The sequence below is a fragment of the Dermacentor albipictus genome, chromosome 4 (genome assembly GCF_038994185.2).
Source record: "Dermacentor albipictus isolate Rhodes 1998 colony chromosome 4, USDA_Dalb.pri_finalv2, whole genome shotgun sequence".
Classification (NCBI taxonomy): Eukaryota; Metazoa; Arthropoda; class Arachnida; order Ixodida; family Ixodidae; genus Dermacentor; species Dermacentor albipictus.
In genome coordinates, this window is record NC_091824.1 from 150333268 (window position 1) to 150358402 (window position 25135).

Sequence of the window (25135 nt, forward strand, 5' to 3'; positions counted from 1 at the left end):
TTACATGCTATTCTTTGACTTATCATGCATGCCTGATATGGCGCATAAGAGGACATAGTATCAACGTGTTAATCATAATGCCAATCTCTTGAGAAAGCTCCATAACCTACTGCCAGCACAAACACATTTCATGGCATGAGGAGGGACAGGAGGCCACGTTGAAAACTAAAACTTGCTGATGACAGCGCCTGCCATCAACCCTGCCACTGAACGGTCATCCCGTATTCCTTTGCTGCGTCTGTAAGCCTTTATCGCATGACTTATAATTAGAAATGCTAACCCGACAGTATATGAAGGCGCTTTGTGCCTCTGCGAGGTAACTTGCAGTTGTGCGCCATAACAACTGGGCCACAACATGTTGGATCGCCTACACGATGAGCTTGGTTTGATACTTTTGGTTATTGCTGTACTCACTAGGAGGAATAGGGTATGCATCGTGCGGTAGTAGCGATAAGAATAAAACATCTTTTTTTTAAATACAAGAAAGATGAAAAGGGTTGATAATCGTCGTTAACATATATATATATATATATATATATATATATATATATATATATATATATATATATATATTTTGCGGGCCACAACATGTTGACAATATATATATATATATATATATATATATATATATATATATATATATATATATATATATATATATATATATATATTGCGGGCGGATAAAGAAGAGGTGCAGGTAGAAGTGTTGGCATTTATAATGACGGAAAACATACTGAGGCAACATGGCAGTCCTTTCCTTTCACTTAGAATAATAAAGGTGGCATCACATACGTTACTATTGGGGAAGTAAAAGGGAAGCATAAGGCACAGCCCAAACTGGCGAAGGGGAACTTTCAGACAAAGCTTTCTTTGAATGTTAAACCCACGACATTCGACAAAGAAAGTTTTCATGGTTTAATGCTCACTACCGTATTGACATTGAGGGCGAGGATCCAAACCAGACATGTGCGACAAAAAATTAAGCATTGGCATTCGGCAACGCATTTTGATAAGGAAACTTCAAATGTTCCAATGAAACATAATATGCATTACCGAGAGTCAAAGATGTTGAAGGTCATTGTTGTTTAAGATTGATGATTTGGAATACTCTTCACAAACAGAATATTTTCTCAATCTTACGGCAGTGATGTATGCCCAAGACAGCATAATCCTCAAGATCAGACCTTTAAGGGAGGCCTGCGCATAGCGTGTGGTTGCCTCCGAAGTGTGCCCGCCTAGCAAATCTGCATCGCACAGCAGGCAACGAAGGTAGGTTACGCGTGACGTAGTATGTTTAGTTGTGTCCGTTGAAACATGCTCCTATAAGTGCTATTCTTAGCGCCGTCGAATTTAATAGCTTACAAAGTTAAAGGCATCGTCTGTGGGGTTCGTATATAAATTACTGCAGTTCTTTCCCTATTATAATCAGTCCTTTCTTTATCTTAGACAGTTTCGTCCTAAGTACAAATAAAAAAATTTCTACTTGGCCAATCTGCCCCATAAGTTCATAATAGTAGACCATATATCTTTAGCGCTTAAAAGGAACCTTTCCTCGCCTGCCTATCAAAGCACCCCTTTCCATTTCCTAGCGCTACGTGACTTTCCTTACAGCTGTGGGCGTATGCTGTAGACCTGCAAAGTGGTGACGCATTGCGACTAATTTAGAAGCGTTGTCCGTAACCATACATTTAAACATGTGACGCAATATCACGCCTCTAAGGTTAGGGTGTAGAGACGTAAAGGACTAGGGCTTCGAATCGTGAAGGTGGTGGCACGAAAATTTTCTTCATACTTCTTTAATAAGTATTAGAACTTCCGCAACTATTAAAATACTTGAATACTGAATATTTACCAGCGAAGATCCCTCAATATCAAATGTGCGTCCTACCAGAAAGTATATTTTTTATGTAGTTACCACATGGCGCATAGTCATTCCCTCTAGAGAGAGCTTTCGTATTAAGTAATAATGAAGATGATGAATTTTAGTTTCACTACAGTGCACTAGAATATTTCAGTACGCAGTAGTTTTACCCTTTGCATCGGGCAGCTTAGGAGCACCTCCAATAAAGACAGCAAGCGACCTTGCGCAGCCGTCCCGAGATGTAGCCACGGGCGAAAATCGGTGCAAGTTTCACATGTTGGTTTAGTCTATCTCGGCTTATACGAGCTTCATTTGGGGAATCGACATTTCAAGTGCTGCGATTAAATACTTTGCATAGAAAGAAAGTCAGCGACCAAATCATACAATATGAACACTGCTTTCTTTTTTTGATCCGTAGCGGTAGCCCAGTGGTTAAGATGTTCCGCTGCTCAGCCGCGGGTACGATCCAGACCATAGCGGTCGCGTTTCTAAGGGCGTGGAGTGCAAAAACGCTCAAGTACTTAGATTTTGGTGCATGTAAAGAGCCTCAGGTACTAATTAATAAGCTGGAGTATTTCACTACGGCGTGTCTCAAAACGTGTTTTTTTGGCGCGTAAGGACTCAAACTTTAACAAAACAAACTATTCTTGTAAAGACATGAACAAAAAGATGCCACGGTAGGTTAAGCTTACGTGACATTTAGTCTTAGAACATGTTTCATAAACGCATCTTTCTCCACACAACGTTCAACTTCAGCCTTCCAGCAGTGGAAAAGGCTTCTTATGGCAAGTCCGCAAGCAAAGAGACAAGCGCTGCAAGGTGGGATTGTTGCTGCGTGAATAATTATCCGCCTATTTTATCTACGCTGCAGGAAGAAGGCCTTTCCAAGCTATTTACAGTTACTTCTGTTTTTCACCAGGTAGCGCCATTTCATGCCAGCACATTTCCTAATTTCATCACACTACCTAATTCTCTCTCGTCCTCGACTGCGCTTCCCTTTCCTCGGCACCGAGTCTGTTAAATCTAATAAATCGATGGTTATCTGCCTTAGGCATTACATGGTCGGCCCAGCTACATTTCTTGCTCTTGATATGAAATGGAATATCACCTTTCAAGCGCCTACTGTTGAGGCACAAACTGCATTTCACCTGTGTGCGTTTGCAACTTCACTATAGTGCGTGCGCTTTTTAAGGTTTCTAAGGTTAATTCTTTCGGTTCTACATGCAAAGTCTGGCAGTGCGCAAGCTTCTGATTGGTGGTTGCGCCAATAAGACGTTAGCTTGCTTTTCGTAACCCTATTATCTGAAGTAAAGAATGGGGGTTTCCACTAAGAAATATTTATTCGCCGAAGGAGTCTTCTCAAAGGGCACCAATGTTTAGTTTAAGTTTCAATTTGTTGTTCATTCAAGATGCATAGTTGGTTCGTAGTATACGGGCCAGGGTCCCAAAGTCGAACGACAGCAGCGGCACCCTCCATTAACAAGAAGATTGGTACAAAATGATTAATTGATGCAGGAGTGTAAAATTATGCAATCTACAAGTAAATAAAAAGTGAAGGAAATAGTGGAAAGGAATGCATTCGATTTTTATATAAGGAGTCATACATGTAAAATTAAAAAAATTCGCACATTATCAACCTAGCTGTACAAACCTATTTAACAAGTGAAGTACACACTTTATATACAACGTAAATTATTCAGGAAAACTAGTTACACAAAATTAAATTTGTAAGTTCGTATTTGAATGCATGAAAAGATGTTGATGAGGTCATGGGGTAAGCAATTCCACAATTTAATCGCCGAGAAGGAGGATGTCATTTTGCCATAGTTCGTGTTGCATTTAGGTAATAGAATGTTGTTATTATGGGCAAACCTAGTGCTATTAGTATTTGTGAGCAATCTAGAGACTATGAATTGAAACGCAAGCCCTTTGTTATGTAATTTATATATAGTGATAAGGAAATGAAATTCGAACAAACCAGATATAGGAAGAATTTAGTTAGCCTGATGAACCGGAGAAGCATTAGAGTACAAGCACTCTTGGTAATAATACGAATGGCCTGGTTTTGAATGTGCTGTATGGATAAAAAGTGGCAGTTATATGTATTTTGGAACGAGGTAATGCCATATGTGATGTGACTATGTAGAAAGGCCAATATAAAGAGAGTTAGGCGTGAACAGGAAGAAACTTGACTTGTTGTTGTTGACTTGTTTATTCTAAGAATCACACATGAAATATCAGGTGGCGCATTCTTAGCTCGTGTGCCAGCACCTACCAGGAAGCGCGAAATACAAAGTTCGGCACAAATCGTCCAAAATACATTTGTGTAAAAATTATTGCTAATATTTTTAGACAAGGAAAAGCCAAATAAGAACAGCAAATGGCCTTCCTATGTTACGCATGAATTTCGTGTGATTATTTTTTTGGTTCACGTTCGGAAACAAGCTTAGTGTTAGACGCGTACGTCTTATCACAATGATACCTAAGAACACCCTCTGGACGGCTGAATGAAGATGCGTATTAAACTTTAATGCAGTGCTACTAAGGTGGCGATGGCTCTTTACAAGCAGCTAGGCAGCTGCTGGCGTCACTACGTAATGCGGAATACCAACTAATGCAAATGAATTGCGTTTTGAAGGATGGTAATAAGAATGAGAACACAAAGCATTCACATATACCATATAACTGCGTCCCCTCCCCAGCCATTCTGTCCTTGGCATTTTTCAAAACGTTCACAAAGCGAACGTTTCTGTTCACATCGCACACCTGTCCCGGGGGTTCATCTTGGATCCTGCTGGACAGCGAAAGGCAGCGGAAAACTCTGGAAGCCGCTTGGCGACGCTGTTGCACCCCGACGATAAGTGACAGGAAGAAACGCCATCTTCGCAAAATGAATGGTCATCGTATGAAGCATAGGAACGGTAAGTTTCGCCGTCGCAACATTGTAAAGCACAGTTCACCACAAAGAAGACTTGTTCTGCCGTATAGTTGAGCGTAGGGAACACGTGATTCATCTGCGGCTCCGGAAGTGAGCGGAAGGCTTCGTAGGCTGCGGATGTCGCCGCTAGCGCGTGCAAGAGCTCTGGTTCCACATTTAAGGAGGGAATGTATTCGTAGTCCTCAGCAAGCTGAAAGAAAAAAAAGTAGGACTTTGTAGTTAGTCTGTGCAAAAGATAAAAAATCATTATGAGAGGCATAATGTTTAGTTAATGTTGGCATCAAGGATTCAGTCATAGATGACGGCTCTCCAATCGAACTCACAGCGATCCCAGGTGTTTGCTGTCCATCATAAATGTTCTCGGTGCAATGTTGACATTCTGTGGGGCGCTTCACGTCTTGCAGCATCGAAATGTAACCTAGCCAACTGGGCTCAGTCTTCGGGCTAACTTCTCTGCCTTTTATCTGTTTCTCTTTCGTCCTTAGGAGGTAGCTGGGAAAGCTAAAAAACATCACAGAACAAAGACCTTGACGCAAAGAATAGGCTCTCTCGAATTACTAGCTCTCTAGGCACTTCTCCTCGAACTGAAGAAAAATAAATCAACTGTAATATCCATAGCGGTAAAGTAAAAGCAACTTTTGTGAATATTGCGCTCAAGACCTGTGCTTCAACCGTAATTCTACATTCCAGAACCGCGTACAAAGTTTTCTCGGCCAGATGAAGCCACGTGGCCGCTGCATTTTTGTTTTGTGGCTTCATGCACACAGTCTATGCAAAAAGTGTCACGGACAACTACTGAGGGTCGAAATCTGTTGCAAGAGCTTGTACTGGCACGTGTATGAAACTCCGGGCGTCACGAAGCTGACGAACGAGGAAAGCAGTTCCTCTCTGAATCTCTTGGGCTTCTACTTAACTAGTGTTCTACAGAGGTTCCAATAAATGCACCCAGAAGAGAAGCGGTCACGCACGCCTTGGCTTCGAAAATTTGGCAAAGACGCCACACACAAGATAATGTTGTTCAAGGCGGTGAAAAGCGTCTGAGGGTCAGGAAATTGAAAGTCGTTAACATTAAATCTTACCGATGGAGGCTCAGTCGAAGGGCATCGAGTTCCTTGCAAGTAATAATACTGCGCTGCGGCTGTCCACCAGTTTTTACAGTCGGTTGCCATGGAATCAATGCCTCTCGCCTCCCGAACGCAGTCACCACGAAACAATGCATGAGAGATGATCTGCGCTCATATCATGACAAGACGAGTTAGGTTAATAAGAAATAATTCTACCCTGAGAAAACAAAAACATTTACCCTCAATGCAATCTGGCGTGAGATGTGACACATAATTTTTGTATACACTTTAACCTATGTTAACCATTCTGTAATAAACCAGGGTCGTTAGTTTTATTTAGAATATCCATCTACAATTCTCAAAGCTACAACAAAAAAGTAAATAGTAGATGTATCAAGATCATGCTTGGTGGATGTACACATTCGCCTATCGTAGGTATTGACAATAAGAAACGCCATTGCGGAGCGAAGTAAAGGCAAAGATAGTAATATCGGACATGTACACACACCTTTGATAGCTCTTATAAGCAATAGCTGTAGAAACATTCAGTGAAAGAGGTCGTTTTTTCATACTGTCAATAAAAGTTCACACCTGCCTGCAGACTGTCTACAGCACGGTAACTTTCATTCTAGGTATGTAGACTTGTATTTGTAGTACAGCGTCAATGTTTCTGGAACGTGACACGATAGGGTGCTTCAGAAATGTACTACTGTTCTTGAATTCTGTCTTCACTGGAATGCGCCTGTCGCAGCAGATTGTCGGATCACTCTTGACTCCATCAATACCTAGCTACTAAGTTACCGAAGCAGGTTGCCCCACAGCAGTCAAAGAAAGTAACTCGTAAATTATTGAAGGCACCAACCATTCCGAGTGTTGCATAGTGGTACGCTGCAGGGCCTTTGCTTATCAGTAAGGGAGGTCGGCCAACGCCAGCGGGGATGACAATCTTGTTGAGACAGGGAGAGTAGGCAGCTGTCATGCCCGCAGCCTCGAAGTTCACGTTCGGTTGACTGACCCGCTCTAGCTTCAGCTTTTGCACAATATTTGAATAGCGAATCCAAGCGTCCCAGAAGGTTCCCTTGGCTTCTGGGAATGAGCTGTATATTGCTTCCAAATCTGATTCCTCACGAATGTGATCCGGAAAACCAACGTCTAGCTTCAGCGTGGCTAGCCTGTGCAGCGCTTCCAGCCGAACAGAGTCGTGTAGGTGCCAGGAGGTATTGCCGTGGTCCTTCAAATGCTTCGTGAACGTCTCGAGGACAACGGTGGCTACCGCCTCCACTTGCTCCCGTACTTCTGACGTGAATTCTGCATTCGAAAAAGCGTCGTTGAAAACAAACAAACAAACGAACATAGATAAAGATACACAAACATACAAAGATGTGGTGACTGCTGTAATCGACATATTTAATGCTGCAGGTGGCAGCCAAGCCTTGTTTCGACTGTGCTCTCTCTTCCTCCTTCTCGAAGCTGCATAACCAGCGTTGCCCGTGGTTCTCATGGAGGCTAAGGTGCCTGATGTGCCTATCCTGAGTGTTAAAATGCTCCTCGCTAGCCTATTTAATTTATACCTATTAAGAAGAATGAGGACGAAATGAATACAAAGAAAGATGAAACTCGTTACGAGACAAATGCCGTCTTTCAAACATGTTTCTAAGTGCGTCTTCGTATTTATTTCGCGCTGAATGCTCTTTTAGCTACATTTGGGTATCCATTTTAGTTTTAACCACGTGTAACCTGTTTTGGCCAGGACTACTCTTTGTGCAACGTAAGTTACAAATGTACATTTCGGGTAGCGCCAAGCCGTTAATATCACGAAAATCCATTCAAGGTTGGTGCAACATTGGGCATTAGTGCAGGCCACTCTCAATGCCACGCCAGTGTGATAATTTCAGTGCCTGTTTATGTTCGACGGGACATCAGCTATGGTAAATGCAGGATTGCTAGCTGCTATGGTAGAATTCTCTGCTACCTACATGGGTACGAATATAGATAACTAAATGTTATCGCCTCTGAAACGAAGGTAATAAGGAAAGCAGGCTTCTCTAAACAAGGATTTTCGTCCTGAGAAAACAGTCACTACCACCACATTAGTTTTCTTCTTTCGCTGTGCTTCTTCTTGGGCTATTTGTTTTTTAATAATAGAACTGCACGAAATAAGATTGGAGAACCTACTAAAATCAATCTACTACTGCAACAAAGCGACAACATAACTGCGAAGGTGTTCCCGCTTATAATGATGAGAGTGCACAAAGGTGTTTTCATAGAATTGCATGTGGTGTTCAAAAAAGCCTTTGGTTATTTCTAAAGAACACTCGGAGAACTCCAGTGATACAAAGATAACCCTGGTCGGTCCAGGGAAACGCTAATAGACTTGCCTGCGAACAGAAGGCGCCTAAACAACGCGTGCTGTCTGCAGCAACGACCATTTTCAAGCCGGACATGCGAGACACGGCCTGTTAGCGAGACTTCCGTCTCACTGAGATGGTCTGATATTTGGATATTCTCTAAAACCTGGTAAGCGCTACTCCTTAAGGGACAGCAAAGAATATAAAATCGCAGCACCGTATCTTCGTCAGCATACAGCACCCTGTGGTGCAAGGTCGACCATTGTGGTACGGACGTTCAGAATTACTCTGACCGAAAAGCGACATCTTCTGGGAGCACCAATTAATTATTAGTTTTTCAGGGTACAATTTCGGGAGAATTGGCTATAGTGTCAGGACTTCTTTAGTATCTTTTTTGAGTTTTTTTTTTCATTTTTTTGTGATCCTATATGTTTTCGCATGCGTGTACCCGCCGTGGTGACGTAGTGGCTATGGCGTACGTTGCACTGCTAAGTCCGAGGGCTCGGGATCGAATCCTGGCCTCAGCGGCCGCATTTCCATAAGGGTGATTTGCAAAAACGCCCATGTACCATGCATTTGGTGCACGTTAGAGCTCTCCAGGTGGTAAAAAATAATCTGGAGTCTCACTATATGGCGTGTCTCATAATGAAATCGTGGTTTTGGCACACAATACCGTTCCAGCCGATATGCTTGAGCATATCGGCTGGAACGCGCTGCTTATAACGGTCAGCTTAAAAACGACAGATCGTCCGTTTGAGTACACGTTTTCTACCTTTTTTTTTACATGGCTGGTGTTTTCACCTGGGAACATCATATACTTTCATCTGATTGTCGAATAATGATCGGTAGGATAATTCCAGCTACATAAGAGAATGAAAGAAACATTCAGACGTACGTTTGAAAAGGATAAGTCCCTGGATTGCTGGTTCCATGACTTCAGAAACTTTCTGGATGCAATGGCTCTTCAAGTCACTCTCAGGCAGCAGAGCCAGTAGCGGGTTCCTACCAAAACTGACCAGTTGGCGGATGAGGCTCCAACACATCAACTGACGGCCTTTCGGCCATGACTCGGGCTCAGTTATCAGCTTGAGCAGTTCGAGGGCAGCAGAAGAGGCGTGCGCAGTGTCATTCGATCCATAAGCCAGCAACGAAAGTTGTTGAAGTTGGGCGTGCCATTCATCTGCATGAAAAAAAAATGAGCAAGGGCACATCAAGCACGTTATGTTCAGTACATACGAATCCAACGTCATGAGGCTGAGAGAAAGTACCACGAAGCTGCCGGACATGTTTGCTGTGTGTTCAAGCATATAGATAACATGGCAAAAATACTGTCACTATTTGCCATCGTTGATGACTGTAAGTGCGGTCATTTTAGTACCTTGGTTTGAGCATCCATTTCAATCGACAATTCGTAAACTCGTTAAGCTAGGGAACAAAATAATAGCTCTTTTTTTGCTCTAAATGAACAGTCACCTGAACAATAAATAGCAACTAATGTTGTTCGAGGTGAATTTTTATAGCTACTTCGTAAAAAAAATAAAATCGGCAATGACGCTTAATACTGCTTAGGTGTGGGACTGCGAAAGCATTGTACCATTTCTGGACCTCGGAACACCATGAATAAATAGCCATACATAAATAAATAGCCATATAAATAGCCATTTTATAAATAGCCATAGGATCTTTCTCAAAAGTATACGGAATGAACTTTACACATTGTACATGCGTACGTGCTTCATGTAAATGCTTGCTTTTCCGTCTTGTTTTCTTGTCCTATGTTATACACACGATCGTGACGTGGTGCCCCTTCCTTCTCATTGGCTGTGCCGTCGCGTGTCCACCACGCAGGCACTAGGCACACCTTTAGTCTGCCACGAGAGTTGCAATGCGGGTTTGTCGGTAATGCTTCTTCAAGGGGTGCACGGCAGCGTGATTAAAAGACGGGACAAAACAAGACACACAGGGACACACACAGCGCTCTGTGTTTCCCCGTGTGTCTTCTTTTGTCCCGTTCTGCCAGAACCATGGAGCCAGCGTAGCGTCGGCCAAACGTGCTCGTCTCGCACCCCGGACGCTCAAGCTTGATCCCCCCCAAGGGCGAAATTCACCAAATTTTATTGTCGAAGCATTAATTTACTTTGTCGACAGTAACCTCCTAGCGGAATTCAACGATAGTCCAAGCATTTCATGACGCGTTTTTATTCTTAGTGCCATCAGCCATTTTTGGTACCATATTTCGGTACCGCCGACTACGCCGACGAATTTTCACGTAATGTCGCATATAATTATTTCACAGTAAAGGAGAAATGCGAGCTAACACTTCCTTTAAAGCATAGATGTTTAAGAAGACGGCTGCTCTTCACTGCTTCAACTCCTTATACTCCTCGTAAATATTGCACAAAATAGCAAAGTTATTATAACCAACTCAAGAGGCAAAGCTTCCCATAGCATCTATGTTTTGAAATTGGTAGCGACCATGTTGCTACTCTAGACCGGCGCACAGGCACGGACAACGAGATGCGGTTCAGAAGGGACGTATAATCAACGCGATCCCAAGCCTCCTTCTTATGGTGGTGCCATCTAGTTCTGGCACCTTCAAACGCACCCTTTGACGCACCGTAACTTCTACGTAGGAATTTTATAAGTAGCCGTAGGAACATTCTCAAAAGTATACGAAATGAACTTTACACATTATACATACGTACGTGCTACGTGTAAATCCTTGCTTTTCCATCTTGTTTTATTTTTAGCATTACAAATATTAGAAGTACCAACATGGAGGTGTCCTCATGGTTGCCACTTTTCCCGCCATGTTTTCCCTCTAGAGCATCCCTGTGCAAAATTGGTTCAGGCCTTGAGTTTGTTCCTTAACAAGCATAAAGTTGAACCGCGAAATAAAGACGCGGACAAGGCAGATCTGAACAAGCGCTATCATAAACTAAATTTTCTTTAGGAAAACTGAATTATTATCTGCACATGATACACAATAAAACTATGAAAAACAATGAGTGGGACTAATTATACCGTTTAGTTCAATAAAATGTAGTTGGAAGTAAAGAACTAGTTCGCGTCTTTCCTGTCGTCCTCCTAATTCTTTTGCACATCAACTGTACTCGTCATGGAATATTAACTAGCTTTCTTAGAAGCCTTGCTGAAATTTATATTCTTCAAGTAACTGCGCCATATCCTGCAGTGCTGAGAGCGATGCATATTTTGAGCTTCTAGTTAAATACGATAATCAGGACACGGCAAGAGATTCTACGAAACAAGTGACGAGTGCGCCCAATTTGTCCGTCGCTCTTTAAAAGTTAGCACGCTTTCGGGCTTATCTTGTCCCATAACAATAATTGTCATCGGCCTTGCTTGCGTTTCCTTTCTTGAAAACTCTGGGCTCGGAACTTTCCTGTCGAGAAGGCTGTGTCACGCTGGTAACGCGCAAGCTGTTCGTTACTTGGAAGTACCAGGCTCGCAGCGTAAGAACTCGCAAGGAAATGCGGGCAAGACAGATGACAATTATTGTTGCGGAACAAGATAAGCCCCAAAAGATATACGTTTTTTAAGAGTGTTGCAGATTCTACACAATAAAAAAGTTTGCACTCTTCGGGGTGTATATCTGCCACACAACAATATACGTCATCTGCCTTGATGCGTTTCCTCTTTTGAAAACGCCGCGCCCGCTACTTTCGTGTTCAGGATGCTATGTCATGCTAATGAACGGCATGCGCGTTATCACGCGAATGCCGTTCGTTACTGGGAAGTACCGGGCTCGCAGCGTTAAAGAAAGGAAACGCATCAAAGCAGATGACGATTATCGTTGTGCGGCAGATATACACCCCAAAGGGTGCAAACTTTTTTTGAGTGTATACTCTTAAGCAAAATTACACCCTTTTGCCACACAACTACGCTCTTACACTTACACTCTTACGCAAAGTTACACGCTTTGGGGTGTATCTCTCCCACACAACGATAATCGTCACCTGCCTTGCTTGCGCTTCCTATCTTGAAAACACCACGCACGCTATTTTCCTCTGGGGAATGCTATGTCATGCTGATAACGCGCATGCCGTTCGTTACTGGAAAGTACCGGGCTCGCCGCGGTAAGGAAAGGAAATGCGGACAAGACAGATTACGATTGTTGTTGTGTGGCAAAAGGGTGTAATTTTGCTTAAGAGTGTATAATTGCCATCTGTCTTGTCCGCATTTCTTTTCTTTAACGCGGCGAGCCCGGTATTCCAAGCCACGAACGGCATGCCCGTTATCAGCATGACAAAGCATTGCCGACTGTAAGGAAACGAAAGGAAACGCAAGCAAGGCAGATGACGATTATTGTTGTGTGGCAGATATACACCCTAAATGGTGTAAGCTTTTTAGAGCGCAAACAAAGGCACACCCTTTGGGGTGTATATTTGATACGCAACAATCGTCATCTGTTTTGCCTGCACTTCCTTTCTTGAAAACGCTGCGCTCGGTACTTTCCTGTCTAGAACGCTTTGTCATGCTGATAACGCGCATGCCCTTCGTGACTTGGAAGTACCGGGCTCGCAGCTAAAGAAAGGAAATGCGAACAAGACAAATGAAGATTATTGTTGTGTGGCAAGATACTACCCAAAGGGTGTCAAGTGTGCTTAAGAGTGTAGGTATGAAAATACTTTGGAATAACACATAAACAATGTGTTGTGCTCACGCTTGTTATAACACTGCAGCCTTCCAATGGATGAGTTAGCTGAGAGTAGAAAACCCAAGGCCCTCGAAAGCGCAGCAAAGGTAGTGCGTTGTTAGTTGGTCGAGAAGTACGCTAGAACTTGATAGTTTTGACCCGCAGCTCGCTAACTCACCCGCTTGTCCATACCAGTGAGCATAGTTAGCCAAGTGTTCCAGGCGAACGAGTGACCTTTCCGTGTACATGCTGGTTAGTCGCTTTTGGTGTTTTAATTTCCTGAAAGCTGTTAAAATATTTCGTTAGGTTGCGGACAGCTCATCGCCTTTCCCATTTGCGTGGAGTCATGCATAGGCATTGTTTATCAAGGCGTACATACTTCGCCTTCATTGTCTGACAAAATAAATATTGCGAAGGGCCACATTGACTGGTTAGTCTAGTTCTGTAAAATAACTGGAAAAGTTTAGTGGGGCTTGAACGTATGCTGACTTTTCTATGTTATAATAAATTGTGCGAACTGCCGAGAGCTGTTCTACAGGGACCTTACCCAAGCATTATGACTAGCGTCTATAAAATTGTGCATGCCTTAGATGAATTCTGGACCGTATTTGGTTACTGTAGAAAAACCGATAAAATGAAGCCTGCTTTGACATGCTGCATAATCAATGAAGACAATTTTTTCGGCAGCAAGACGTCTGGCATCCAAAGGAGATCTTTGGAGACTTGATTTTAGTGCTCTCCTTATTCTAAAGCGCCATCTTGACTAACCGTGGTATAGTATCGAGGTGGCTAATGTAAATCCATCTATTAAACGCTGAATTGGTACCTTCAGATTCAAAGTTTGCGATATCTGGGATGAGCATCACGATCTCAGGTCGCAATGGTTTGGCTTCGTAGACTAGCAAGACGCCGGCGTAGAAGTCCTTTTTATCTCGTTCGCTGAGCGTCGCCCTCTCTTTCAGCCAATCGTGGTCGGTCCTGCTGACGACAACCTGTGATAGTGTACAAAGAATACGGTGGAGGAAATAATATAAATAAAATTAGCTTTTACATAGGCATGACTGAAAACTGCAGACACCTCTCATAAACATCAAGGTAGCCTTCGTGCATTTCTCCGTGCTCAAAGAATGGCCGTCTGCATATTGTTCATCTGGCGCGTACGGGTATTACTATTTCTTTTTGGTAATGAGGTCTGTATGTCAGGGTAAGAAAATCGATTGATATGTAGTAGCAACATACACTTGCCGTTGTCTGTTGCTGTAATAGTGAACTTTCCTACCATATTTTAGACATATAGCTACGTGGCAAAGCCAGTTAGCGCATAGAAATTAGTTAAAAATATGCTGCATTAAATACGAGCAGCACTAGTTTAATGAAGAGAAGTACCTAATAGAAACGAAAGTAATAAAAGAAGGCGAGAGAAACGAAGGGCTCTCAAATATTGACCACCAGCCAGCGGAATGGTCTTGCTAGCTCCATTTTGTTGTCCTCATTAACAACGTGTTAACGTAACTTGTTAAAAGTTATTGCGTTCGTGAAGAACACATTGTTTGACACATCCAGCCCTTATGACACACACACAATGTATTATTCATAACTACCAGAATCAATTACTGTTAGTGTATGACAAACAGGTTTCGAAGTCTACTACACATATTTTTTTTTTGTTCAGGATATATTTCTAGTCGTTCATCACAGCCCTTGCTACTATGATTCTGTTCTCATTCTTAGATATGAGTGGACTTTGTCTGCTAGTTTTTTTATTAACGTGCCGGTCCTGGTGACGTAGTGGCTTTAGCTTTGCTGGTAAGCCCAAGGACGTGGGATCGAATACAGGCTGCGACAGCTGCGGTTTGATGGTGGGCGAAATAGAAAAAAAAATGTATTGTGCACTGTGCATTAGGTGTAGGTCAAAAAACCCTAGGGGGTCAAAATAAGCTCGGGGCTCACCACTACGAAGTACCTCATAATCCATTGAGGTTTTGCCACGCAACACCCAAGAATTTGGCTTTGTAATTTATTTACGCGCCTATGAGTCACGAATAGCTTATGTTTCGCTCCCTGCATAGTGACGGCGCCAATTGCTTTTCCACATTTTTAAAGGAAAACCGCCCGAATTCTGGTGTAGTGTCTCGGCGAATCCCATTCGCGCACGTGGAAAGAGTGCAGTCTCTTACGCGCATAACCTTCTTGCCGTTGACGACGTTCAGACCATCGACGCGGAAGGCCACGAAAGTGTGGAGCGCGTACTGAAGGGAAAGGCGAAGCATGGGCAAGACCGGGTTGTCCATCGTGTCCTTAGCACCCTGCTCCTGCCGGCCAGTGAGATTCATTCCAATGGACTCGAGGAAGCGCCTTATTCTGGGCAACTCCAGGGCGAGTCCCTCTTTGGGGAATCGCGTGCAGGCTCGAAACAGGCTGACCGCCTTCTGCGTCGCCGTGTGGTTGGTCTCCAGAACCAACGAGGAGTCGAGTCGCGCCTTGAGTGAGTTAACTGCATCGTTTCGCATCTGCGAGGCAGTGACACAAAATCAGTCGAAGGGCTTGTGTCGATTAAGAGTTAAGCCACCTTACACAGTGCCTTGAATAAGTACTCAATTTGCAATCGTACACCCTTGGTTTGCTTCTTAGATTTGGAGATATGAGTACCTTTCAAATATATACCTTACATAGTGTTTAATTCTATATATGGGTGCAGTCAACCACCCGTAGCTGTACTGATGCAAAATATTTGCTACCTTGGTTTTTATTTTACTTTTAAGTGTTTTAGAGCGCAGCTCTTTGGCGTCCGTTCCTGGGTTTCGCGTCGTCGTCGTCGTCGTCGTCGTCGGCGTCGTCGTCGACGGCGTCGGCCTCGTAACCAGCTCGCCTCCGCCGCCGCGCTCCGCCGCCGCGCATGCGCCGCTGCTCCGCCGCCGCGCATGCGCGCTGTCGGCTCTCCGGGCGAGGGAGGATGATGGAAGGGAGGAGGAGAGACTGTGGAGGAGGGCTGGCTACACAAATGGCTCTTTGGCGTCCGTTCCTGGGTTTCGCGTTGTCGTCGGCCTCATAACCAGCTCCGCCCCCCTTTCATCCCCCCAGCGCTAGCAGCGACCAACTGATACCGCTTTCGTGAGTCCGCTACCGCACTCACGAAAGACGTCGTGCACTTCCTGCAACTCGCATTAACCGTCCATCGATCCACACCGATGTTAGTAGTGGGGGACTTTAATGTTGACATAAAGACAAACAGCGATTTCCTAACACTTATGCGGGAGAACATCCCGTTCCTCTCGCTCGTAACGCGTCCCACGGCTGTGACAACCTCGCGAGGCACTTGTATAGATCTCGTCTTTGAGAATCAAGCATTGGTGTACCAAGTCGAACATATATCAGTCTATTTCTCCGACCACAAAGCTTCCTTCATGACTGTCAAGAACTGTTAATGGAGTCTTTGTTAAAGGAATACGTGTGAAAAATAAAAAAAAAAATTCTGTGATAGCGCATACATGTGTTGCTCGATTTCTTTGCCCCAATCTATCGAAAAGGTGAAACAGCTTATTTGCTGCGCTCAAATTTCGCATTAGGAAGTAACGTAATCGTCGGTAATTTTTTTTTTTGCTTTATTGAATAGCTGCCAGCCGCATAAATTCACTATGGTGCAAGAATTTCTCGAACGTGCAACTAGCGTTCTAGCCTTCTCTACTGTGTTTCACATTCGTACCTTCTCTGTCCTGCACGCGCCACAAGTACTTCAGTAGATTGTTAATAAAATTATTGTTGTTTATATACACCTTAATCCGACCAGTTCAAAACACGCGCCACAAGCAGCGCAGGTTTCTTGCGTACGCTGTACAGACGAGTACGCTTCTTGCGGCACGAAAATGAGAGATGCTAGTCACAACGTATCCCAGACCACTCACGCATAAGTCAGTCGGCCTGGTGCGCCATGTGCTGTGGTCGAAAGCCACACAATTACCGTGTAGTCTGAAAAGCGGGCATGCCATATCGATCACTGATTCCTCTTTCATGCTTCACTTCGCATTTGACACAGGTGCTCTGCTGTCACTTCTTTCGCTTCTAGCCTTCTCTCTCCTTTGCTCGTCGTGGAGAGCTTTGACAAGACAAACAAGGTGTGCTGCAACCGTTGCACTGATCTACACGTCAGTGACGTCACATTACCATAACCTCGATTTCCGCGACGTCTTGATAGTTTTCTTTTAGTCAACACTTCCACAGCGTCGCTTCATTGGGCACGTGTTTTTACTTCATCGCATTAACAGACAGTTCAATTGATCATTTGTTTCATGTTCGAAAAATTTCGACCTCGCGTCGTCAATACGTAGTAGCCAACTACAGAATTAAGCAAATACACGATACAGAAAATGTGTGCAAGAATTTCTATTAATTTCTTGCCTAATTCTATTTTTCTACATAAGTACGACGAATAAAACGGGAAAAACAATGCTCTCCTGTCACTCGTCATGTTCGTCGCATCTATCGGAAGGAAACGGTTGGTATGCGCAAAATTGAAGCTGTGAGGTAAATTTTGGTTCGTGCAGTAGGCCTTTCAGTCATTCTCCATAACATAATTTGGCCACTTCGTTGGTCAGATTATGAGGGGCAAGCAAATTTCGGAGAAAAGCTAGCGCTGCTATACGACACATTTCCTGCACAGTATATACCGAGGCTTACGATAGCTTCCTAATAATTTATACTGCAACATCAACCAATCTGATTTTGCCGCTATGCGAGACTTCTTAGAGCGTGGCATTAGGCGGCGGTTTTCAGTTCTTTTTCGGTCAGGTTTGACTGCCATAGTGGCCTCACTGTTCGAAACTGACCAAACGGCTTGTTTTACAGCGAACCTGTTAAGGGCTAGTTCGCCGAGCACCATGTCCGTGTGTAGACGCATAACTCCCCATACGTGGGCCGATCCCCAAGATAGTGCAATGCCGGGCCGACCCGCGGCGGAGGTGAAGCAGGGTTTAAGCACTCCACATACGTGCGCCGATCCCGAAAATAGATCAATACCGGGCCGACCTGCGGTGGAGGTGACGCAACTGCTAAGCCCTCCCCATACGTGGGGTGATCCCGAAGGCAGTGCAATGCCGGGCCAACCCGCGGCGGAGGTGAAGCCGGCATTAAGCACTTCCCATACGGGGGCCTGTCCCAAAAATATAGCAGTACCGGGCCGACCTGCAGTGTAAGTGACGCAGGCGTTAAGCACTCCTCATACGTGGGCCGATCCCGAAAATACTGCAATACCGGGCTGACCCGCGGCAGAGGTGATGCAGGCGTTGAACACTCACCCATGCGGGGCGAGATCCCGCAAATCGTGCAATACCTGGCCAAGCAGCCACGGAGGTGAAGCAGGCGTTAAGCTCTCTCCATACGTGGGCCAATCCCGAAAATAGTGCAATACCGGGCCGACCCACGGTGGAGGTGCAGTTCGCCATTAAGGGGCCCACATACACAGCTTCGATGGTCATCCTTTTTCAAAGAGTAAAAGGGCACTGTGGTTTTCCTCCATTTTTGTCTCTTGTAAATAAATTAGCTGGCCTTCATAACCACAAACGATTGGCAGAAATTCGTAAACAGAAATTTTCCTAGTTAGTCATTAAAAGCGGTTGATAGGATTGTATCTTCAGATAATTTTGCTCCCACATGCGAGGCATGCACAGATAGCCTATATTTACCAACACGAGAAATATGGAGCAGACGTAAAGGTTTCCGTCACAACTACCACTCTATTCCTTACCTGGGTGTAGAGCCCACGTGACCGTCCTTGTTGCCCACCACACACGTGTTGCTGGAAGTCTTCACACGGATCCGTTTCAACAGCATTAGCTATGCGCGCAATAAGTTCTTGAGGTACTTGGCATTCTTGAGAGCTGCACTGCGTAGCTTCAGCTGTACTTCTATGCCGTTTCGCTCCATGCTTCGCATTTGTGTCATTTTGGTACAGAGAAAACGTTGCACTGGTTTGCATCACGTGATGTGATTGGTTCAGTGAATCTGCTATTGGCTCTCTGTTTGCTTTGCTTGAGTAGGGCAAGCCATCAGAGTGTACTTCAGCAAGTAGAGCTGATTCCCCTTCGTGAATGCTCTTTACAGAGCTATTGGTCACATTTACCATCAAGGGTGGCTTCTTCCAGGCCAAGTATGCGGCAGTCGCTGCTGCCGAAGATAGCACAGCCTTGTTTCTTTTTTGATTAGAGTGAGTGCGGACTGAATCAATTCTAAGTCGTGAACGTTTGCTTTTAGAGTTGTACTCTGTGTTGAAAGGATTTGGTGAGCCGACAAATCCACCTAATTTTTGAGCAGTGCGATCGTTATGCGCTTGTAAAGAGCCTCTATTACTGACTTCTTCAGTCGATTTTGGCTGACGAAAGCCCTCAACAGCGGTAGTGTTTTCCTTAACGACAAGTTTTATGTTCAGGCGACGTTTCTTGAATTCTTTAAGCTCAATGAAGGACACCTTTGATAGTTTCCATCGCGGCATCTCTCGGCGTATGATGGGAGGCTTGGTCAATTTTCGTAGTCTTCGCATCCTTAGCGCTCTTCGTGTCGTAGGAACGCTGTATATAGGCAGTATCTGATCGTCACCGCCAATTTGTACTCTCTTAATCCAGAATACTGTCCTGTTGTCAATGTCTATTGACATGTTCAATGATAAAGCTCTCGTTGCTTCCAGCGTTTGCGTTGATGTCACTTGATGGGGTCTTTCGTGTTCGTCGAGTTTACTAAAAGCCATGATGGCCGGTTCCTCCACAGGCAGACGCAAAAATGACAACGTTGGCTCTTCGTCAATATCGTTCGCAGTTAACTCTACCTGCAACAAATATGTGACCAGGAAAGTGAAGTATTACTGCCTGATATTTTCATTGCTCTTATTCTGATGTTAGAAACTTTAGCGACTGTGCTACATTGGTCGGACACAAATAACAAGCCGCCTTAGCTTAGCTTGCAGCGCCTATACCATGAAACCTATGACAACGGGTAGGGGCACTTTATGCGAAATGCCAGTGATTTGTACGGAAAAACATATCTGTGGAAGGTAATGGTGCACTTTAGTGCTCACGCACGCCGACTCGACACGTTGAAACCTTACGTAATTGTTGTAACCTGCTATATTGTAGAGACTAGGTAAAACTCTAAAGCGAAAGATAGAAGCGTGGGATGATGAACGTCCTGCATCTTGCTACCAGCTAGAGCACACACATTGAATTGTCTTTAGTTCTGCAAGGGGCCTCTCGTAAACTTCGCGCTTATGTGATGTTTACTGTTAGTTACTTCACGCTGCGAACTTCAGTGCTCAGAACCGCAGCCAAAAACAGTCAATTAGCTCAAACTGAACACATGTGAGTGACGCCAAGATACATCACATGCTTTTTAAGTTGATGTGCCACATCAAAAGAAACGAACAAACAAACACACCACGGACAACATAAGGGAAATTACTTGTACAAACTATTAAAATAAAGAGCTTGTGCGGCACCGTTTTCCCATCCACTTTCTGGGGTATGTATGTTTTTACTACCAAAACTAACCTTAGGTGCGCTAGCCAGTGCCACCACTCGCCCCAGGCGCCACAAGTACGTTATTTTTTTGGGTGAAGGCAACGGGTCAATAAACTTACACATGCTACCTGAAGGCATCAATGTTGCCGGATTCGAGACCCTCGTTATGTAATGAATGAGAAGACAAGGAACAGAGAGGCCTGGTTGTTATTAGTAATATCATAAGAAGTCAACAAACAAACACATCAAGCAAAACATAGGGAAAATTACTTAGGGAGTTTAATCTGTAAGAGCGTCGCACGCGTAATGCGAAGGCGTCGGTTCCTATCCAACTTGTGGCAAGTTGTTTTTCATCCATTCTCATCTGAATTTTTTTTTCATTTCTTTAATTCTATTAGTAAGTACAAGTAATTTCTCCCATGCTGCCCTTGGCGTCTTTGTTTGTTGGCTTTTTATGATGTGGTAAGAGGTTTAACGCAGACTATAGGGGTTCTAATCTATTTGTCTCTTTAGTTGCCGTTCTGCTGCTCTACAAAGTACAATTTTAGGCAAAAATGTACAGATATATCTGAAGTCTACCTATCTAATGCGTCCGGCAAAGTTGTGATGGTGGCTGGTGTTTTGACGTTCCTGTGACGCCACAAAAATGGAGTCAAAGACCTCAAAACATAAATCAATAGCTCCAAACCAAATCATAATTAAACACCTCAACACGCTCGCTTGCTCCCAAGTTACTGTGCTTTTTCAAGTGATGAGACTGGAATGCCTTAATATCATCATAGGATAGGAGAAGGGGGGAAGCTCTGTATTGTGAAGGATGTTCTATCTAAAACATTTCAGTAACATAAACCCGACTGAAATAATTCTGTATAAATATAACTGGTTCCCTGATGGAGTTCAGTAACCAGACAGAGATATAATCAACCCTGTAGTGGGGTGGCTCTGTATTCACTTTTCGCACACGCCCCGCTCCGTAACATATGTCCAAATATAAAAACACCGACGTTCTGGCGCTCCGCCTCAGCAGAATGTGGCAGCCCGGGCGGGCAACCAACGCCGTCACATAGTGCGCTACAGTAGATTTATATAGCAACTAAGCTACAGCGGCGTGGTTTCAGACTAGCCGATAACATGTTGTGTATCTTAAGAGGGTTTGAAGACTAGCTCGCTGGTATGCACTAAGAAAACCACAGCGCTTGTGGTGTCGTCTTCTCGCCTGGGGTACCGTCTACGTTATGCGCTGTTAACACCAGGATGGAAGTCCAACAAGCCCAAGCTGCTATTCTAGAGGAATACTGCGGCTGCTGGTATCGCGCATGTTTCTATTTTTATCGCGCAACGAGAGCGACTTAAGCTGCGTGGATAACCTAATTTTGAAGAATATACTGGTGGTCTAGTTAGATTACATACTGATGATTTGCAGAGCAAGAACGAGACAAAAAAATAGACAAGACAAGACAGAAAGAACGCTGGCACTCTGTCTCGTCTTGCTTATTTGCTTGTCCCGTTGTCACGCTGTTTATTAGCACTGTGCGGACGTTCTACAATTGAAAACTTTATTTGGATGGCGTCTCAGCTGGTGGAGAAGTTAACTCACATTGTAAAATTTGCTAAGTGCGGACTAGAATTGCGCGTATTTAGCTGGGAAGTGCCTACAGAGAAGGGCCTACAGAAGCTCATGAATGCTGAAAATTAATTTTTTTAATGCGTTTTGCTAAGCGTACTCTGCACAAGCAAACTACGTAGCACGATAACGACTGCCTCAGTTCCTAACACGTAAAGAACCGGATACAACCACCACATCTGAAATATTGCAATTAAGCCAAAAAGAAAACGCAGTCTGCGCCAAAATGACGGTAATCTTTCGGCTTCTTATGCAATATCCCTGAAGAGATGACTGAAACAAAGTTAAACTCAACATTTCAAGCACTTTAGGCTACAAACGAGGCTTACATGTTGACACAAAAAGCTCTAACCCTTTCGAACTTTTTCTATTTCCTTAACACGAGTTGCACACTTACGTCGTATCCGTAGAGGCTTTTCAGTGTCATGAACACTACTGTTATAAGGAAGGCAGCGACCAATGCCAGCGCTGCGACGGCCGCACTGCCAAAGGGCTCGCACCACGCTGTCTCTTCGACATTGTCCTCAACGTCCACAGCAACCACGTGTGGTTCTCCAAGGTCGTCCGCCGCCCCATGTGAGTCGTACGAGCTCGTTTCCGACGAGTCTGTTTCGCTCGGCTCGTCGGTGTGCCTGTCACTTCGTTGATGTGACTCTGCTTCGCTCGGGTCTGTTGAACCCTCAGTCGCCTCGTCTGTTGCGTACGAACTTGCCTCCGATGATATTGATGATGCTGCCGCTTCGTGACTGCTGGTGAGGGAGTGAAACAAAGAGATGCAGTGAAATTTCAAATTCTAGACCATAATAAATGTGCCCACCGAACTTTGAGACCCCATATATTTAGTCGCCTAGCGTATCAAGCGCGCTCTCTCTCTCTTTCTCTCTCTCTTTCTCTCTTGTTTTGGTCAAGTGTGTTTGAGAAAACAAGAAAGTGTGTTTTCAGAATCAAAACATGGTTCATCTGTTAGGCGTGATCCATCAAGGTACGATGGAATAACATCCATGCTTCACTTTGGTTTAGTCGACAATTGTTCATCAAGTGGGTGTGACTTACTTCGCAAAGATACCTAACGGAGCACATACGCTTTGGCAGAAAATCGTCCATGTTTTAAACATCTAATAGATTTCAACGCTTCAAGTAGAATAATGTTGCTCTAACACCTTCATTTATTATAATGCACTATTGTCGTAAAGAAAATGGTAATCTGCGCGCTACACAGGCGCCTCAAATAGTTCGCCATCTTTCCAATGCGGAGGCAGAATTCCCTTCACTCTACTAAACTAACAATAATAAAAGGATTTGTGTTCACTGACGAGCTGTTACCACCTAGATCGTCAAAAAGAAATTCAACGGATTTTGTACGGGAACTAGATAGCCCAAAAACAACAACTAAGAAATCAATCAGATATTGGAGCCTGACGAGTGTTGAAACAGTGTCTCGCAATATGTCGCTGCATTTCATTCCTCTCTCTCTTATTCTCTCTTATCTAGCATTTCTGATGCCTTTTTTATTACTTGCGACGAACAACAGGCAATAATGGAGAAATAAATCAGCGTTTGTATGCCAACTATGCGGCTTTTCCTAAAAATATAGTTGCGACCGTCTGCTTCATTACGCGAGCCCTGTCCACCAGCTGCGCCACAGATGTCGTGCATTTCCTCCTGCACAACATATCTTAGTCCATAGCACTCCAGGGCAGCTCCTCATGGACCCCCGACGTTACTTCTTGTCTAAGTTCACTGACGACATCAACCATTCATGCTCAGCTGAGCATGATGTAGCCACAGCTCATCATCTAGACACGACCTTACAACACGACGTTACAAAACGACTTAACAGTATGCTAACCGACGTTCTAGCCATATACGTCTCTGCCGGAGACCAGAACTGGGATGTCCTTCTGCCATATGTGACTTTCGCGTAAAATGTGTCCCGTCACGGCACTGTTGAGTAATCGCCGTTTTACTTACTTCCAATTTTCACCCCACTTCCACGCACCCCACTTCCACGTAGAACACAGTCACGCACCACGCTTCCGACACGTCACGAACATTTCAGTGTAGTCATTAAGAACCATTATGACAGCGGTTCACCAGCACACTTACCGAACGGTTAACCTTTGCCTGGTGTCGTCTTTATCTTCAGTGTGTTTTTGCTGCCCTTTTAAATCCATTACGCTGCGACCTTTTTAATGTGGCTGTTCGGGTTCTCGTACAGTGGTTTCTAGGTTCTAAACGAAATGGCGGTTAGTCCTCGATATGAAGCAATGGCATTCACCCACTGCGCGAAGAAGGCGGTTTTAAAATAATTTTTTATGAATGATATTTTATAAACTAAATGAAACCTTAGCATACAAAGATATTAAGGCCTAATTAGCAGTTCCATATTTTAAAAAAGTGAACATTACAAGCATATTATTATTTTAAGCACATTAGAAGCATATTAACATTCAAAAAGAAGAAGTGAGGGGCACTTTCACAAGTTCTCAACGGTAGTCGTTCTGTATTAATTGCAAGGTCACGAATGGTAATATAACGTTCTTGTATTGAGATATAGGAGCGTGGAAACGCAACGTTGTTGTTGTTTTAAAACAAAGGCTCTTGCCCTCGTCGATACAATATGTGCAGATTGCCGAAGATTTGTCGAGTGGTGCGCGCATAAAGTGGGCGAAAATGCGTATGAAGAACTTATTGTAGGCCTAGAAAACATTGAAGTATAACGAAATAGTTGAGCAAAAGCTTGGAAAATAATAGCTAGTAAAAATTGAGAGAATCGATGCCAGTCGAAGATATCTTTTATTTTCACGCAAATGTTAAAGCAAATGTTACGCAACCGTAACTGCAACAGAAGAAATCTTTGCAGAAATTTACGCAAATGTATTGCAAACAACCCAACTGCAACGAAATGTTTATTTAAACGTCGTGACACCCAGTGACCCTAGTTGCCTATTCGGGCACAAACCAGTGACACTTGTCCATTGGCCCAAATTATTGTCAGCTCGCCCTTATCTGTACAGTGATCGCCACTAATATACAACCAGCCCAACTTCTGATTTTGTGAACACTTCGACTTCTCTCACCGTACTCACATGCCCGCTAATTTTCCTTCCTCAACGTGGTGGGCATTGAAATAGATAACTG

General features: G+C 43.9%; 1 protein-coding gene across 3 annotated transcripts; it reads right to left on the reverse strand.

Moving 5' to 3' along the window:
- Positions 1-4028: 4028 nt before the first annotated feature.
- Positions 4029-24242, reverse strand: LOC135909772 (endothelin-converting enzyme homolog). Of its 3 annotated transcripts, none has more exons than XM_065441837.1 (10): positions 24101-24242; positions 22392-22740; positions 18609-19682; positions 15046-15378; positions 13695-13860; positions 13047-13154; positions 9107-9391; positions 6726-7171; positions 5879-6028; positions 4031-4989 (listed from the first exon to the last, which is right to left on the reverse strand). In XM_065441837.1, the coding sequence occupies exons 1-10, from the start codon at positions 24166-24168 to the stop codon at positions 4615-4617; spliced, it is 3354 nt and encodes a 1117-aa protein (XP_065297909.1). In that variant the 5' UTR covers positions 24169-24242; the 3' UTR covers positions 4031-4614. The 3 variants fall into 3 exon arrangements, with proteins under 3 accessions (XP_065297910.1, XP_065297909.1, XP_065297908.1); XM_065441836.1 differs by having other exon boundaries at positions 4032-4989; positions 22392-22743; XM_065441838.1 differs by lacking the exon at positions 13047-13154 and having other exon boundaries at positions 4029-4989; positions 22392-22743.
- Between the last annotated feature and the right edge of the window lie 893 nt (positions 24243-25135).